Source organism: Malus sylvestris, chromosome 9 (assembly GCF_916048215.2).
Source record: "Malus sylvestris chromosome 9, drMalSylv7.2, whole genome shotgun sequence".
Lineage (NCBI taxonomy): Eukaryota > Viridiplantae > Streptophyta > Magnoliopsida > Rosales > Rosaceae > Malus > Malus sylvestris.
In genome coordinates, this window is record NC_062268.1 from 3,051,124 (window position 1) to 3,069,863 (window position 18,740).

Here is an 18,740-nt window from a genome sequence, read left to right on the forward strand (position 1 = left end):
GATGATCACTGGAATTCAAATTTGCTTTCATACCAAGTCTGAAAGTTATGGCTTAACCCCATCTACTAAAATAAAAAGCAATTGAGAATGCTGAACTCCAATAGCAGATCATCATCTGCAGAAAAGAAAGTTGATCAATCTGTTGGATATCAGGAGGTTCACAGTCGGGATTTAAGAAAGGTAAGTAAATATTCAGTTATACCTTCTTCTTTTTGTCGCAAATTAATTTTGGTTTTGATTAATTTCTGTATGTTTTCTCATAAGATCAGTTGATCTAGCTAGCTAGGATTATGGTTGAGGTTGTTGAATATGATCATCATTTTCTATGAAAATTCTAGTTTTTAGAATAGAATCTTTTTTTTTTATCAGTTTTCTTAATTATGTATTTTTGTGTAGAGTTTCTGATCATATCATAAAATGTTCATATTGTTGTCACTAATTTCTGATTAAATTTTGGGAACTATGCTTTAGTCTTAGGGCTCATTTGGAAATATTTTTAAAATGATTGAAAACGCTTTTAGAGAATATGTTTTTGGATTCCAAAAGAACTTGCATTTTTATTAAGAATTTGTTCCAAAAACATTTTCATCAAAAGCGCTTTCAGTCATTTTAAAAGCATTTCCAAACGAGTCATTAATTTCTTCAAATATCAAGTTGTATATATCCATTTAATTTTGATTTTCAGTCAAGTGATTATTTCCATCGGTTTTATATATGACCAATATAGGAGAGTGAACTTGATAATGACAAGGCTGAATTGGGAGAGGTGATGGAAGAAAATGCTAGGTTAAAAATGACGTTAAATCATATGGAGAAGGATTACCATTCTCTCCAGCTGCGGTTTTTCGACATCCTCAAGCTACAGGCTTCCAAAAAAGCTGTAAATGTCTCGGGTCACCGAATAATTGAAGAACCGGAGGAGCTCTTGTCTCTTTGTCTTGGAAGAAGTCCAAGGGAGCCTAAAAGTGATCGTTAAACTACTGCCAGCAGCAACTTCACAAAACTTGCACAAGTTGATGATGGTGAAGAGAACTTGAAGGCCAATCTTACTCCTGAATTAGGTTCTGATGAGACTAGTTTGGAAGAACCTAATAAGAATCATGCAGAAATTTCAAGGTAAATTACACGTTCCAATCATCCAACAAAATTTCAAGATAAAAAGAAGAGCTGAGATAGTAAAACAAGAAGGTTGTTAACATCCTAAAATAATGATTAGAAGGTAAATTTTAGGAGGTAATTAAAACCTTCCAATAATGAGTTTTTGCCTTTGGGTAGTTCAAATTTCAAATCATTGAGATTAACCTTGTGATGAAAAGCTCACACGCACGATTGATTTGTTCCATTCTGAATTTCTGAAATGGCTTGCCCTGCTGGTTACCCAGATGACCCAAAAACTCCATCCTCAATTATAAGCACTTCTTAAATATTTAGAATCCTCTCATAGTCATATAAATTCAGCTGATCAATAGTGGTGATAGGATCTGATGGTTTTATATAAAATGATTTTAGGTAACCATACCGCTAGGGTGTGCAATAAATACAAAGCCTCAAAGTCATGTGTGTGTACAAACACAATTTCGTTTTAGATAAGTTTAATTATTTGATTATTTAAGATCAACCATAACAATTGGTTTAGTTTTTAATACAACAGTCATCTTATAGTTTCAATTTTCAAAAGATGAATATATATATTTTTAGGGTTACAGTTTCAAAAGATCACACACATATAATATTCAGTTATCTGTCAATCTTCAATGGATGAGATTTGTATGCGTAGACCCAAACCAATTATTAGAAGTACTCCTGGTACTCAGATCCCGAGATAATTAATTAAATTTCGGCCAGAAGAGCTGAAACAGGTAGGTTTTAAGCTTAGTTTAGCATAATCATAATGCAATAGAAAATTTTAATTTCAACTCATATAAACTTTTTCTACACTCAATTTAAACTTTAAATCTGAATTGTTTTTCTTACCATATTGCATAATTACCATCAAGTACATGAAAAGATCAACGATTAAACTAAAATTTATCCATAAACCCACACTCAATAATTAAACCCTAGCTTCACACAATGTTTATCTTATATTCATTCTGGCTAAATCATAAGAGCTCTTATAGAGAAAACAAGTTTTTTTTTTTATTGATGAATGATGGTTTTAAAGTTTTAAATCTTCCAATTAAGGTATGAATTGATTTATGCAATTTTTTTCGTTTGATTTCATTTTTTATTTATTTTAAAGTTGAGAAGATGGGATTAAAGAGATATTTAATTAAAAATAATATGGGTATAAAAAGTAAGTTGGGTGTAGAAAGAGGTTATAAGAATTTATAAGAATTCAAATAAAATTTCCCTATGCAATATTAGCAGCTACATGAAAATTAAACCATTTCTCTCCTCATAGGAAATTGGTCATATATAGGATGCTTGCAATTAATATATAAGTGTTTGTTAGATCAAAATTATGAATATATATATATATATATATATCTCAAAAACCAATGAAATAGATGTTGTAAGATTGCAAATCTTATAGAACATGCTATCAAAATTCTGAATAACTTTGTACAAGGCGTCTATTTTTTTGTTAAAGGAGAATTTTGTATGGATAGTGTATCAATATTATTACTTCAAAATGCTTTACTATGATACATTATATACCGACGATTTATCAACCTTCCGTTCAACGAAGAAAATGGACTGGTGGTAACATTGTCATCCACGACGACATATCAACCTTTAGTTTGATTTCTCTAACGTATATACAACCCAAATAGGTCAATTCAATGGAAATTTATAGATGAGTGAATTCTCAAGTCTCTCACCGTGTATGACAATTGATTGCAGACAACGAATATTTATTATATTAGGTTATAATATACAGTCTTTAAATATAGAGGCTACAGTCTGCACTGCAGCATCAATATATGCTAGAAGTCTAGAAGGTCACACGACTGACGATTCACACTCAAATACTTAAAGGGGTGTGATATCTACACACCCCTGTTTACTTCTCTCACACTCTTTTAATTTTCGGCTGTCGGATCGGATGAATTAAAGAATATCAAATGATAGAAATTAACAAGAGGTGTGAGAGAAGTAAAAAGGGGTGTGTGGATAGCACACCCCCACTTAAAATTCGTATACCTTGACTCTTTGCCATGTAACGTCTCCCTTGTACGTTTCAAAGACGAACTGCACTACTCATGCCATGTGACGACTCACACTCAAATAAATGGAAACTGTTAATAGCACTTTAAAAATCTCATTCTATACTCTTTACATGTGCATTTTTCTTTCTAATTATAAAAAAATTGTAATGCCAAATGAGTTTTTTTAAATGCTAATAACAATCCTGATATAAATTATCTGTAGTACAATCAGTGCCTGCAAATTCAGCTCTCTCTAAGCACATTAATTTGTTCATCTACTGTGGAAAATGTTGAAACTTATTAAAATCTTATTGTTAATTTATTTGTTAGTTTAATCTAGAAAAAGTAAAATAAAAAAGGGGTTGCAGAGAGTTGACATTTTGTGTGTGCCTACGCAATGGGGCAAACAGATGATCACCGGATTTCAAATTTGTTTTATACCAAGTCTGAAAGTTATGGCTTAACCCCATCTATTAGAATATAAAGCAATTGAAAATGCTGAACCCCATCTATTAAAATAAAAAGCAATTGAGAATGCTGAACTCCAATAGCAGATCATCATCTGCAGAAAAGAAAGTTGATCAATCTGTTGGATATCAAGAGGTTCACAGCCGGGATTTAAGAAAGGTAAGTAAATATACAGTTATATCTTCTTCTCTTTGTTGCAAATTAATTTTGGTTTTGATTAATTTCTGTATGTTTTCTCATAAGATCAGTTGATCTAGCTAGCTAGGATTATGGTTGAGGTTGTTGAATATGATCATCATTTTCTATGAAAATTCTAGTTTTCAGAATAGAATCTTTCTTTTATTTTCAGTTTTCTTAATTATGTATTTTTATTTAGAGTTTCTGATCATATCATAAAATGTTCATATTGTTGTCACTAATTTCTGATTAAATTTTGGGAACTATGCCTTAGTCTTAGGGCTCATTTGAAAATATTTTTAAAATGATTGAAAACACTTTTAGAGAACATGTTTTTGGGTTCCAAATAAAGAACTTGCATTTTTATTAAGAATTTGTTCCAAAAGCATTTTCATCAAAAGCGCTTTCAGCCATTTTAAAAATATTTCCAAACGAGCCATTAATTTCTTCAAATATCAAGTTGTATATATCCATTTAATTTTGATTTTCATTCAAGTGATTATTTCCTTCGGTTTTATATATGACCAATATAGGAGAGTGAACTTGATAATGCCAAAGCTGAATTGGGAGAGGTGATGGAAGAAAATGCTAGGTTAAAAATAACGTTAAATCATATGAAAAAGGATTACCATTCTCTCCAGCTGCGGTTTTTCGAAATCCTCAAGCAACAGGCTTCCAAAAAAGCTGTAAATGTCGCGGGTCATCGAATAATCGAAGAACCGGAGGAGCTCTTGTCTCTTTGTCTTGGAAGAAGTCCAAGGGAGCCTAAAAGTGATCGTGAAACTACTGCCAGTAGCAACTTCACAAAACTTGCACAAGTTGATGATGGTGAAGAGAACTTGATGGCCAATCTTACTCTTGGATTAGGTTCTGATGAGACTAGTTTGGAAGAACCTAATAAGAATCATGCAGAAGCTGGAGGTGGAGAAGCATCGTCGCCACCATCGAGTAAAACGCGGAAGACGATGAGGAATGAAGACGGTGAACCTCCACCGCAGGTCAATGCAAAACGAGCTAGGGTTTCTGTGAGAACTAGATGTGATGCCCCAACGGTATATAATTTCTTCAATTCTTCTTACTTAACTACATCCATTTTGTTACAATGATTTTGGCTTTTACGTTTAGACGTAGGGTAGGTTAGTTGATTAGAGTAGTGTACCCACCTCTTACACTCAATTCCGAATCACCCTCCCATATAATATAGTATTGTAACAACAACAACAACAACAAAGCCTTTTCCCACTAAGTGGGGTCGGCTATATGAATCCTAGAACGCCATTGCGCTCGGTTTTGTGTCATGTCCTCCGTTAGATCCAAGTACTCTAAGTCTTTTCTTAGAGTCTCTTCCAAAGTTTTCCTAGGTCTTCCTCTACCCCTTCGGCCCTGAACCTCTGTCCCGTAGTCACATCTTCGAACCGGAGCGTCAGTCGGCCTTCTTTGCACATGTCCAAATCACCAGAGCCGATTTTCTCTCATCTTTCCTACAATTTCGGCTATTCCTACTGTACCTCGGATATCCTCATTCCCAATCTTATCCTTTCTCGTGTGCCCACACATCCCACGAAGCATCCTCATCTCCGCTACACCCATTTTGTGTACGTGTTGATGCTTCACCACCCAACATTCTCTGCCATACAACATCGCTGGCCTTATTGCCGTCCTATAAAATTTTCCCTTGAGCTTCAGTGGCCTACGACGGTCACACAACACGCCGGATGCACTCTTTCCATCCAGCTCGTATTCTATGGTTGAGATCTCCATCTAATTCTCCGTTCTCTTGCAAGATAGATCATAGGTAACGAAAACGGTCGCTTTTTGTGATCTTCGCTAGATTGCTCCGGTCATTAGTGTGGATAAGTATATAAATGGATAGAGATAGGAAAGCAAACACAAGATGTACGTGGTTCACCCAGATTGGCTACGTCCACGGAATAGAAGAGTTCTCATTAATTGTGAAGGGTTTACACAAGTACATAGGTTCAAGCTCTCCTTTAGTGAGTACGAGTGAATGATTTAGTACAAATGACATTAGGAAATATTGTGGGAGAATGATCTCGTAATCACGAAACTTCTAAGTATCGGAGTGTGGTGTCGTCTTGACTTGCCTTATCTGTCTCATAGGTAGATGTGGCATCTTCTCTGGAAGTACTCTTCCTCCATCCAGGGGTGGTATCTTTAACTGGTGGAGATGCACAAGGTAATGTATCAATTTCACTTGAAGCTTACTTGTAGTTTCAGGCTTGGTCAAGCGCGATACAAACCATGTAGTAGGAGTCCCCCAAGTCGCCGGGCTAGGGGGTCTGCTGAAAGAGGTGACAGACAAGGTAAGCAATCAGAGCTCCGACTGATTGTTCACCTTCTCCCCATCTTGCAGCAGCATGAAGGATAAAGAGAAGAAAAATGAGAAGAGATGATATGAGATACTTTTGCTTTTGAAGAAGTAACTTTCCACAGGCTTATTCTTGAACTGAGCTGGAGGGTTTTCTGGTTTCCTCCAAAGTATAAGGCCGACTGAAGAATTTGAGGGTCAAAACAAGTCCATCAAATCTAGAGTACGTTCCACCCTGCTGATATGGGATACTTTTGCTTTTGACAGAGTAATGGATGTATCGGCACGTGTGCTGTTACGCTTGTCTCCACATGCTTCCTTGTATCCTTCGCACTTGCCCTATCTGTTCCTCAAGCAGATGCGGAATCTTCCCTGGAAACATAAGATGTTGAAGATGAGTACTCGAGAGCAATGCCAGGTAAGTAATCAGGTAAGGGGTTCCAGGCAGTCAGTTCCTGGCTGGAAGCTTGATTCCAAGTGCTGACTGATTGCTCTCTTTCTCCTTGTCTTGCCGGTAAAAACAAGGCCAAAAGAAAAAACAGGGAAAAAGCATGATATGGGATACTCTTGCTTTTAACCCTGATGATATGAGATATTCTTGCTCTAGTATAGCTTGTTTGCAGAGGTATTATCGGGGGGAAAGAAAGCTGAATATTTCGAAAGGCTTTGTTGGGAGTGCCCTATCAGATATGATGAAGGGTTGAGCATTTTTGCAGGTCTGCCTGTCCGTTGGGGATGGAGGTCGACATATATAGGAGTCTCCCTAACAACAAGTAGTAATGCTATTCCTTTACCCTGCTTGGTCATAGCACGGTAGTGGGAGCTGCCAGTTTCACATGTTTTAACTCTGTCAGAGCACTTTGAAAAAGTGGTCTGTGGTATCTGGCTCTCGAGATTCGGAGAACGATGCCTCTTCGATTTTTGAGAAAGCAATCATGTTGGGGGTCTGACTCTCGAGATTCGGAGAGCAGTGTCTCTTCGATTTTTGAGGAAGTAATCATGTTGGGAGTCTGGCTCTCGAGATTCGGAGGGCGGTGCCTCTTCGATTTTGGAGCAAGCAATCTTGTTGGGAGTGTTGTCTCGAATGTGAGTAAAGGTTGGACATGTTTGCTAGTCTACCTTGCCACGAAGCACAAAGGTTGACACATAGGGACTTTCCAATTATCCAGCAATGGTACTGTTCCTTTACCCTCTCTTCGATTTTGAGAAAGTAGTCATGTTGGGAGTCTGGCTCTCGAGATTCGGAGGACGGTGCCTCTTCGATTTTGGAGCAAGCAATCTTGTTGGGACTGTTTTCTCGAATGTGAGTAAAGGTTGGGCATGTTTGCTAGTCTACCTTGCCACGAAGCACAGAGGTTGACACACAGGGACTTTCCAATTATCCAGCAGTGGTACTGTTCCTTTACCCTTGTGGGTAATAATATGGTAGCTAGACCTTCAAAATTTATGTGTCTAAACTTTGTTAGTGCTGTTTCTTTGCTATTCTTTTACCTTTCTTGGTCAGAGCGATGTAGTGGGAGCTGCAAGCTTCACGTGCTCAACTTTGGCAGAGAACTTTGGCAAAGTGATCTGTGGTACCCATGAGTTATTGTTGCGTGTGGGAAGTGGGTGATTGAACAGTAAGATTCATGTGCTTTCTACTTCACCAGAAGTCTTCGACAGAATGCCCATAATTTCTGCAAAGCTGAGTGTGCGTGTGACAGGTGCTGACAAGGCTAGAAAAGTAGGTGCCTCTTTGATTTCTGAGATCGGCCCTCGTGGTCTCTGAGCAGCCCAGCTTTTGAGAAAGCGAGCGCCTCTTCGATTGATTCGGAGAACGGTGCCTCACCGATTTTTGAGAAAGCAATCATGTTGGGGGTCTGGCTCTCGAGATTCGGGGAGCAGTGTCTCTTCGATTTTTGAGAAAGTAATCATGTTGGGAGAGTGGCTCTCGAGATTCGGAGGGCGGTGCCTCTTCGATTTTGGAGCAAGCAATCTTGTTGGGAGTGTTTTCTCGAATGTGAGTAAAGGTTGGGCATGTTTGCTAGTCTACCTTGCCACGAAGCACAGAGGTTGACACACAGGGACTTTCCAATTATCCAGCAATGGTACTGTTCCTTTACCGTCTCTTCGATTTTTAAGAAAGTAGTCATGTTGGGAGTCTGGCTCTTTAGATTCGGAGGACGGTGCCTCTTCGATTTTGGAGCAAGCAATCTTATTGGGAGTGTTTTCTCGAATGTGAGTAAAGGTTGGGCATGTTTGCTAGTCTACCTTGCCACGAAGCACAGAGGTTGACATACATGGACTTTCCAATTATCCAGCAGTGGTACTGTTCCTTTACCCTTGTGGGTAATAATATGGTAGCTAGACCTTCAAAATTTATGGGTCTAAACTTTGTTAGTGCTGTTTCTTTGCTATTCTTTTACCCTTCTTGGTCAGAGCGATGTAGTGGGAGCTGCAAGCTTCACGTGCTCAACTTTGGCAGAGAACTTTGGCAAAGTTATCTGTGGTACCCATGAGCTATTGTTGCGTGTGGGAAGTGGGTGATTGAACAGTAAGATTCATGTGTTTTCTACTTCCCCAGAAGTCTTTGACAGAATGCCCATAATTTCCGCAAAGCTGAGTGTGCGTGTGACAGGTGCTGACAAGGCTGGAAAAGTAGGTGCCTCTTCGATTTCAGAGATCGGCCCTCGTGGTCTCTAGGGAGCCCAGCTTTTGAGAAAGCGAGCGCCTCTTCGATTTCTGAGATCGGCCTTCGTGGTCTTTGAGCAGCCCAACTTTTGAGAAAGCAAACGGCTCTTCGATTTCTGAGATCAACCCTCGTGATCTCTAAGCAGCCCAACTTTTGAGAAAGCAAACGCCTCTTCGATTTCTGAGCAGGCGCCTCTTTGATTTCTGAAGCTCCGTCGAGTGCAGATTTTTATAGGGGCTGGCATTAAGTTCCAAAGCACACTTGAATCTCCACCAGTAGAAGCTTCATTCTTGCACTTCTAAGATCTTGATTTGTCCGACCTCTTCTCTCTTCAACACCTTTGAAAATGTCTGGCCCCTCCGACCGTCGTTTTGACTTGAACCTTGTTGAAGAGGCAGCCCCGCCTTCTCCAGACAACATATGGCGCCCATCCTTCGTCTCCCCAACTGGTCCTCTTACCGTTGGGGATTCCGTGATGAAGAATGATATGACCGCTGCGGTGGTGGCCAGGAACCTTCTCACTCCCAAAGATAACAGACTACTTTCCAAACGGTCTGATGAGTTAGCTGTTAAGGATTCGCTGGCTCTCAGTGTTCAGTGTGCAGGTTCTGTGTCTAATATGGCACAACGCCTATTTGCTCGAACCCGCCAAGTTGAATCATTGGCGGCTGAAGTGATGAGTCTCAAACAGGAGATTAGAGGGCTCAAGCATGAGAATAAACAGTTGCACCGGCTCGCACATGACTATGCTACAAACATGAAGAGGAAGCTTGACCAGATGAAGGAAACTGATGGTCAGGTTTTACTTGATCATCAGAGATTTGTGGGTTTGTTCCAAAGGCATTTATTGCCTTCGTCTTCTGGGGCTGTACCGCGTAATGAAGCTCCAAATGATCAACCTCTGATGCCTCCTCCTTCTAGGGTTATGTCCAGTACTGAGGCTCCAAATGATCCCCCTCCGGTGCCTTCTCTTTCTGGGGCTCTACCGACTGCTGAGACTTCTCCTAAGCAACCTTTGTGAAGGCTCCCTCTTGTGTGTTTATTTTGACTCCTGTATATGTACATATTTGTAGCTTATCGGGGATATCAATAAATAAGCTTTCCTTCATTTCAACGTATTGTGTTAAATACACCAAAGCCTTCTTCGCTAAGTTCTTTGAATTTTCTTTTGTTGAAGCTTGTATGTTGAAGCTTTCTGAGTGGAGCATGTAGGTTGGGGTAGTGTTCCCTTAATTTCCCGAGTGAGGAAAACTTCTTGGTTGGAGACTTGGAAAATCCAAGTCACTGAGTGGGATCGGCTATATGAATCTTAGAACGCCATTGTGCTCGATCCTGTGTCATGTCCTTCGTTAGATCCAAGTACGCTAAGTCTTTTCTTAGAGTCTCTTCCAAAGTTTTCCTAGGTCTTCCTCTACCCCTTCGGCCCTGAACCTCTGTCCCATAGTCGCATCTTCTAATCGGAGCGTCAGTAGGCCTTCTTTGCACATGTCCAAACCACCGTAACCGATTTTCTCTCATCTTTCCTTCAATTTCGGCTACTCCTACTTTACCCCGGATATCCTCATTCCTAATCTTATCCTTTCTCGTGTGCCCACACATCCAACAAAGCATCCTCATCTCCGCTACACCCATTTTGTGTACGTGTTGATGTTTCACCGCCCAACATTCTGTGCCATACAGCATTGCCGGCCTTATTGCCGTCCTATAAAATTTTCCCTTGATTTCCTATATATAGATGAATGATGGATGCCAATGGAGAAAATATGGACAGAAGACTGCAAAAGGAAATCCATGCCCGCGAGCATACTATCGCTGCACAGTTGCACCAGCGTGCCCTGTGAGAAAGCAGGTGTGCATATATAGTTATCTTCGTTATGAAAGTAAAGCATTGCAAACATGAGTTGTCCAAACAGGTCCTTAGTTCATAGATTCGGTTTATTTTTTTTATTTTTTGATACAAGCGATATTGGGAGAAAGATTTGAACACATGGTCTTAGATGTAGAATGCTAAACACTCTTAATCACTTGAGCTACATGCCCTTTATACGTAGCCTTTATGAGTGGTACCAAACTGTTTTTGAAATATTAACTAATATGTTACTCCTGTAAATGATGTCAGGTGCAAAGATGTTATGAGGATATGTCCATCTTAATCACCACCTATGAAGGAACTCACAACCACCCACTTCCATTCACAGCCACTTCCATGGCTTCCACCACCTCTGCCGCAGCTTCCATGCTGTTGTCCGGCTCTTCCACATCTCACCCGGGTTTCGGTTCCACAGCCACCCTAATCAATGGATCAGAATTTGGTGCCTTCGATAACTCAAGAACACAACTCTACATGCCCAAATCTTCACACCCTTTGCTCTCCACAATCACTCTCGACCTCACTGCCTCTACATCCTCTTCTAGTACGTTTCCTTCAAGTCTAAGCTTTTGCTCCCCGTCAGATTCCAACAGTTTGCCCATAAGTTGGGGCAATGGATACCTTAAATATGGCTTGCCACTGTCCGACAAAACTCAAGTTGGATCCTACAATCTTGGAAAAGCATCCCACGAGTATTTCCATCAAACTTACGCAGAAAAGATCCATCAAGCTTCTTCCCAGGTGTCTTTGACAGAATCACTAACCAATGCAATCACGTCTGACCCGAATTTCAAGTCGGTAATTGCAGTAGCACTTTCATCTATGGTCGGAGGTGGTGGTGGCGCCACCCATAGGAACCAAGGCGAAGGCTGCGAAAGAATGGGAAAACAGTTGAAGTGGGATGAAGCTACTCATCAGTTTACTTCTCAAAAGTGACACTTGAAGCTTCCGCACGTTAAACTACCTCTGCTATCTCTGCTATCAGCGATAGAAAATTTATAAATTACGATATGAACCCCTCGGAATTCTCTTTTACAGCCGGAAAGTCGCAGATGTTGTGTTGCCAAACTATCAATCTTGACCATTGATCAAGTAAACTCTTGTTCAATGGCGTGGTTCAGATTGACAGTCTAGCAACACAATATGCCTCGCAAAGACATTATCCGCAGTTATTGCAATGAATATTTGACTGTAGCAAAACACAAGTTTGCATATAATATTCCTGTAGGCGTAGGATTACAGAGCGCAAACAACGGCTCACAATCTCTGGAATAAAAGGCATCTTATGTATATATCGCAAGATCAGAACTGAACTTCGAAAATTCAGAAATTTCCATTCCAAGAGGGTTCTTTTCCAATACAAGCTTTCAATTCCCACCAAATAACCACAAAGTGTTGTTATTTATCAGCACCTATAACATTAACGTATTACAATTCAGTTCTGCGTGAACCGTAACGACGACAAAGCTATCATTGACGACCGCACAAGTGGTTTTTCCCCACATTGAACCTTTCATAAATCATGAGACGAACCTGTTCCCTAGTTATTTCCTCACCCTGGAGATTAGCAAAACAATCTTTCATCTGACGACCATAAAACAAGGAGTGGATTAGCCGCTGAGCTGCTGAAGTGCCGCTGCTACAATATGTTAGTCCCGTAAAACACCAAAATCTTATAATGCTTGTGGAGCATGAAAGGAGAAACGGTAATTACCAATTTGGCGGTCACAGACGTACGCTATTATTTTGGATTTCTTTCTATGAACTCTTTAGTAGATCATGAAATGCCTCCTGAGGTATATCAACAGAACCGACACGCTTCATTCGTTTCTTTCCTTCCTTTTGCTTTTCTAACAGCTTCTTCTTTCGAGAGACATCTCCACCATAACACTTGGCCAGAACATTTTTCCTCATGGCAGATATCCTAAAAACACACATAGAAGTTCAGGTGAATGGTAAATGTTTCAAGAGCTATAACATGACAAACAAAAATTTAACAAGTACTTACGTCTCTCTTGCAATAATCTTTGAGCCAATTGCAGCTTGTACTATTATCTCAAACATTTGCCTGCTCCGAATCAAAACTTTGAGTTGCTTAAGAAAGAATCGAACAAAAAATTATTCAGAATTTACCATTTAGTATAGCCTATAGATAAACAGACCTGTCTATGTGTTTCTTCAACTTCTCCACCAGTTCTCGACCAACACGTTGCGCCTTCAAGTTATGAACTATTGTTGCCATTGCATCAACCGGTTGTCCATTCAAAAGGATATCAAGTTTGACCATATCAGATTGTTGGTATCTATATTACATTCAACGAAAAATTTGCATCAGGACATATCAAATAAAAAACAACAACAGTCGTCACTTGTCTATTACACCTAATGAATCATGAATTGCAATCAAGCATAAGGCTTAAAATAAATTACAACAATATAATGCAACATCGCTGTGGTTTCTTCTTTGAGTTTAAATCATCAAGATCAGGACTTGATCCTACCAAGCTTTTACACTAGGAGGATCAACCAAATAGAGAAAGAGAGGCGTGGGCTGAAAGCCTGAAACTTACTCTGCATCCTCGTAATCAAATGATGCATATCCTGATGTAATACTCTTCAATTCATTGTAAAAGTCGACAACAATTTCCCTCAGAGGCAAGCGATATTTCATAAAGACTCGTAGACTGCATGCATCAAACTACACAGAATCAGAATCAGCATCACAAATAGAGATGAGTTCACAATATCATTTGGAAAACACTAATCCACTATAACAAAATATGAGTGGCAAAGTAAACGTGATGAAGGTGAAACCCCTCCAAAACAAAGGGCCAATTTGGCCCAATGATTATTGAAGAATTACCTGTCTATGAATGAATACTCCAACTGCTCCCCTCTCCGCTCAGAGCAAAGGGTGATGACAGGCCCCACATACCTTCAATTGGAGAACAAATTACTTCTGGAGTATGGATGAAGAAATGCCTCAATGTTGAGAGGGGAAAAAAAACATGCTAAGGGTGAGTGAGAGCTTACTCACTAGGAATAATGATGGTAGCTAGAACTGTGGGTTCCCAACAAGCTGTTACTCGTTGCTTGGGGTTCGAGGGCAATGTGGCAGGATTCTGAACTTCAAGTTTGCTAGACCAGAATCAACATTATTTAAAAACCATACAAGAAGACAATCTTACAAGAATAACATTAAATACATACCTTCCATCAGAATACTCAAAAATGTAAGGAACAGTTGGAATGGTAGAAATAACATGAGCTCCATGCTCCTATTATCCATAAGAGAGACATGAATTCTTATTTTGTCAATCACTACAAGAAAGTTGTGAAACAAGCAAATCACAAAGTTCTTAATGATGATTCCTTTTTTCTAAACAAAATTTTTCTGATAAAAAATATCTTATAGTTTTCTTTTTTCTCACAAATAAAGGGAAGAAATCATTTCTATTGTTCTCGCACACAGACTAATACCTCCATTAAGAAAAAAATTCTTTTAACATATCCCAGAAACTACAACCGTTACCTGTTCAAGCCGTTGGTGAAAAACATCCATGTGGAGTAATCCTAAGAAACCACACCTGTAGTTGGACACAGTAAGCATAACATGTCCACTTCATATGAAGCTTATTGAATATAAAGCGTGGACCTGTGGTAGAAGCCAAATCCTTTATTTTGAAGTTAAAAAGAAGAGCTATTAGTAGTAAATGCCATACCTAAAACCCATACCTAGTGCCGTGCTACTCTCCTTGACAACAGCTACACTGGCATCATTGCAGGTCAGTCTCTCAATCGCATGGTTGAGTGCTTCAAAATCAGATCCTTCAGCAGGGTAAAGACCAGAGAATACCATATGTTTTGCAGCCTTGAACCCTACAGGTTGATCACTATCAGTGACAATAAAAGTGAGCTAGGTTTTGACATTCCTTCTGGAGCTTCTATTACTTCCGTTAAAGGAGATTCGGGAAATAAAACTATCTACAGGTGAAGAAAAAGAACGTGATGCATATACCTGGAAGGGGCTCAACAGTGGTTCGATTATGATAAAGTGTGTCTCCAATTCGCGCCTCTTTGGTCGAGCGCATACCAGTAACAACATACCCCACTTGTCCAGTATGAAGAACTCCAGTAGGAGTTAGCTCAGGATGCATGAACCCGACATCCAAAATTTCATAACCTTGGCCAGTTGCAGCAGATAAAATTTTGTCCCCCTTGCGCAGCATGCCATCAACAACTGCAACATGGCATATAACTCCTTTATATTCGTCGTAGTATGAATCCAGTAAAAGCATACGTAAGGGTGAACCACTCTTCCCAGGAGGCGGTGGAATGCGTTCTATGACTGCGGGAAGGACATGCTCAAGACCCTGGCCTGTTTTGGCTGATGTTAAAAGAGCATCACTGGCGTCAAGGTCAAACATTGATTTTAGTTGAGCTTTAACACGATCAGGATCAGCAGTTGGCTGGTCAATCTTGTTAATAACGGGTATTATTGTCAGGTTGGATTCAAAGGCAAGATAGAAGTTTGCAACAGTTTGTGCTTGAACACCCTGTGCAGCATCAACAACCAAAAGGGCACCTTGGCAAGCAGCTAGAGATCTTGATACTTCATAGCTAAAATCCACATGACCAGGCGTGTCAATCAGATTTAATAAAAAGCCCTGTTCTTTTTGGTCACCATCGTTGTCTTTCGTACTGTTAAAACTCTGCTTGTAGTTGTAGAACATGGTAGCTGTCTGCGCCTTAACAGTAATTCCCCTTTCTCTCTCCACCTAATAAACCCCAAATCAAAATGACTAGCAGATAAACTAGAACCAACAATATAAACAATTTTCCACAACAAAAATCGACAAGCTGAGATACAAAGCAAAATTAATTGTAAATGCACCTCGTTTCTGAACTACGAAAAGTATGAGAAGAGCTTCAAATGCAAGCAAACAACATTAACAAGTTCATACATTCATAGAAGCAGAAAATACACCAAAAAACATTCCAAAGAATACCCAATTCTCTCTTTCTCTCTCTCTCTCTCTCTCTCTCTCTCTCTCTCTCTCTCTCTCTCTCTCTCTCTCTCTCTCTCTCTCAAGTTCTCATTTCTGAACTATGAAAAGAATGCAAGAGCTTCAAATGCAACCAAAAAGGTGAACTTTAAGCACAAAAATTGTTAGCAAACCAAATTATCTTGCTCATTGAGCAAAAAAAGCCAATCCCATATACCAAACAACATTCCAAAGAAAACCCATCTCTCATTTTCTCTCTCCTGACACACTCTCTCTCTCTCTAAAAAGATTGGTATTACACCTGCAATTTGTCGAGGTACTGGGGCTGGCCATGGCCTCTCTTGATAGTCCCAGTGAGCTCCAGAAGCCTGTCGGCAAGAGTAGACTTGCCGTGATCGACATGCGCGATTATCGAGAAGTTCCGAATCCTCTCCGTCGGATACTGGCTCAAATCTACAGCGTTCTCTTTGCTGTTTTGGCGAGAGTAGGAGCAAAACGCATGGCTCAGCCCTAAACGGCAGTAATCGAAGTCGTTTCGAAGTGGGTTGCGTCTGGAAACGCTAGAGAGCGAGTTGTTCTGCAGCAAAGACGAGTACTTGGAGGGTTTCAGGGTTTTGGAAGCTCTTCTGAGAAAACCCATTTGGGGGGTTTAAGGAGCTCTGTGGAGGAGGAGCAGAGACGACGAGTGCCCTCTGCGGCGGAGGTAAAATTCTGAAATTTCGGTTGGCGAATGTGTTAATAGGAGAACGACGCCGTTTTGGTTAGGATTGAGTGGGTTGGGCCAGTTACGTTCAATTGGGTTGACTGGGCTGGTGTAGCCAACTTTTTTTTTTTTTTTTTTACTTGGTCCCTGTACATGTTACGTTTTGATAGTAGTGATTTTCACACTCTCAGTTTTTTTTAGTTTCTCTTAATTTGGGCAGCTAACAAATAATGAGAAGAGTTAGACGAGGAGAAAATGGAAGTGCGAAAATCACTCATCTTGGCCAAGGTCGATTGTAAGGGAAGATCTCTAGGAAAGTGGATAAAAGCTGCTCTCTTTCTTACGCAGTCTGGTAAGTTTTGAAGGGTGCCCTAATTAGTTTCTTCAAGCCACAGGTCTTTGGTTTCAAATTTGAAGAAATTTGAGTCATTTGACCAACATAATTACTATATGTGGATTAGATCAGTTAGTTAGGGCAATATCTTCGCTCTCTTGCATTCAAGCTCGAATATAGTTTTTCATGTCAGTTAGAGCAATATGTTCGTTCTCTGGCACTCAAATTTGAATATAGTTCTTCATAAATTTGAATATAGGCCTCCGGATGAGAAGGCACTGTCTGATTGTTTTCCTTCTCCTGGCATTCAGTTATCCGCGGAGGAGCTGAGTAAGGGTTTGACGTGGCGACGAAGACAAGGTTCCGAGGGACATCAATGGAAGGGCTGCTTCCCCTATTGTTGCTCCTGCATCCTCGTTAAACTTGCCGAAATTGTCAGGCAGCATGAAGGTCTCTCACAGGATTTTGCCTGTTCGGACATCTAATTTCGATGCTCCCACGAAACGTGCAACATTGTTCAATTGTGAGTCCTTCTTCTAGTGATGATGTTCCAACATAGCAACCCCTACAATTTGAAATTTGGTGCCATAAAATTTAACACAACAATTTGTGATTTAAAGATTATTGATTACCATTTCATTAGTTCTAGCAAAGTACATGTGATGAGGACTAAAACAAAATTAATGTTGTGTTGAAAGGATTAAAACATTGCCATGAAACTAATAACAAACTCGGATGCCAAGTTGCCAACAGAAGAACATATTTGTATTGTTTATTAACATATGCAGAAACTACAGTGTGAATAGATAAAGACTTGGATTATTAGAAATTGACATATTACTTAAAGTACCAAGTAGGTATAAAAAATTTCATGTTTCTATCATTGCAGAACACAAATTGCCCAGAATCACATGGTGTTGCTTATCTTGTTCCTAACTTCTTATTTTCAAGTAACACCATTGACTGACTCATAAGTTATTAATATTAGAAAAGGAAATCCATGACTTCAGTGGGAACGCTTATGCTCATACGTATTTTTATTGGAGACACTTTTGTTAGAAACACACTAAAAAGGTAAAAAGTCAAGTTATTTTCTAATCTGAAGCTTTTGTTAGAAACACACTAAAAAGGTAAGAAGTCAAGTTATTTTCTAATCTTAGTGCGTTTATAGTTCATAAGCAGTTTTAATTACTAGCTAGCAATTAAAAAGAAATTAACAACCAAACAGAAATTGGTAAAAAATGGAAAGAAAAAAAAACACATAGCATTTATTTTAAACAACAGAAACCATTCCAAAACTTTTAAAAATTTATACTCTTATGAAAAGAAATTCCTAAAAAGTTGAAAATAAAAAAACACATAACATTTTGAACCCAGGACCTCCTTGTTATACTCTTATGAAAAGAAATTCCTAAAAAATTGAAAATAAAAAAACACACATAACATTTTGAACCCATGACCTCCTTATTAATTTTAAATAGCATGAACCACCACTTCTAGTTAAACTTCTTATTCATTTGACCAAATTTTATAAATTTATACCTTTATAAAAAGAAATTCGTAAAAATTAGAAAGTAAATAAACATATAGTGATTTGAATCTGGGACCTCTTTTGCTGTTAATTTTAAACAACATAAACCACTAGTTCTAATTAAACTTTTAAATTTCTCTATCATTTAACCAAATTTTATAAATTTATACTCTTATGAAATTATATATGAATATAACACCCGAAATAATTTTGGTGCCCCCGAATTTTTTGGGCTGAAGAGTCGCCCAGCTCGCACTATAAGTATCTTAAGGAATAATTTGTCTTATTAAAATATCGGTTTATCAATTTGTAGCAGAGTTTATAAGCTACTAATTAAAAGTTTTGTGTATTATTGAGAGCCAGAAAAAAATTAAAGTCAACTCTCCAAACTAGCTAGCTAGTGTGCTATGAAGGGCATTGACAGAAAATATTATTACAGAATATGGGGACCTGATTTCTTAATTTTTTTTCAGCAAGTATTATACTTAAATTAGGTTAT

General features: G+C 39.0%; 3 protein-coding genes across 7 annotated transcripts; 2 read left to right on the forward strand and 1 right to left on the reverse strand.

Moving 5' to 3' along the window:
- Window positions 1-1,477, forward strand: LOC126583681 (WRKY transcription factor 72A-like). The gene is made up of 2 exons (XM_050248181.1): window positions 1-180; window positions 728-1,477. The coding sequence occupies exons 1-2, from the start codon at window positions 88-90 to the stop codon at window positions 974-976; spliced, it is 342 nt and encodes a 113-aa protein (XP_050104138.1). The 5' UTR covers window positions 1-87; the 3' UTR covers window positions 977-1,477.
- A 2,147-nt stretch (window positions 1,478-3,624) lies between these two features.
- LOC126583662 (probable WRKY transcription factor 72) lies at window positions 3,625-11,727 on the forward strand. Its single transcript, XM_050248136.1, has 4 exons — window positions 3,625-3,779; window positions 4,331-4,849; window positions 10,533-10,646; window positions 10,917-11,727. Exons 1-4 carry the CDS (start codon window positions 3,687-3,689, stop codon window positions 11,601-11,603), a joined length of 1,413 nt encoding a protein of 470 aa, XP_050104093.1. The 5' UTR covers window positions 3,625-3,686; the 3' UTR covers window positions 11,604-11,727.
- A 249-nt stretch (window positions 11,728-11,976) lies between these two features.
- LOC126583656 (translation factor GUF1 homolog, mitochondrial-like) lies at window positions 11,977-16,401 on the reverse strand. 5 transcript variants are annotated; one of them, XM_050248124.1, is made up of 12 exons: window positions 15,975-16,401; window positions 14,686-15,445; window positions 14,390-14,546; window positions 14,200-14,254; window positions 13,878-13,945; window positions 13,701-13,805; window positions 13,531-13,602; window positions 13,238-13,351; window positions 12,830-12,970; window positions 12,676-12,735; window positions 12,382-12,591; window positions 11,977-12,251 (listed from the first exon to the last, which is right to left on the reverse strand). In XM_050248124.1, exons 1-11 carry the CDS (start codon window positions 16,311-16,313, stop codon window positions 12,426-12,428), a joined length of 2,037 nt encoding a protein of 678 aa, XP_050104081.1. In that variant the 5' UTR covers window positions 16,314-16,401; the 3' UTR covers window positions 11,977-12,251; window positions 12,382-12,425. The 5 variants fall into 5 exon arrangements, with proteins under 5 accessions (XP_050104081.1, XP_050104083.1, XP_050104080.1 ...); XM_050248126.1 differs by having other exon boundaries at window positions 11,977-12,292; XM_050248123.1 differs by having other exon boundaries at window positions 11,977-12,303.
- Between the last annotated feature and the right edge of the window lie 2,339 nt (window positions 16,402-18,740).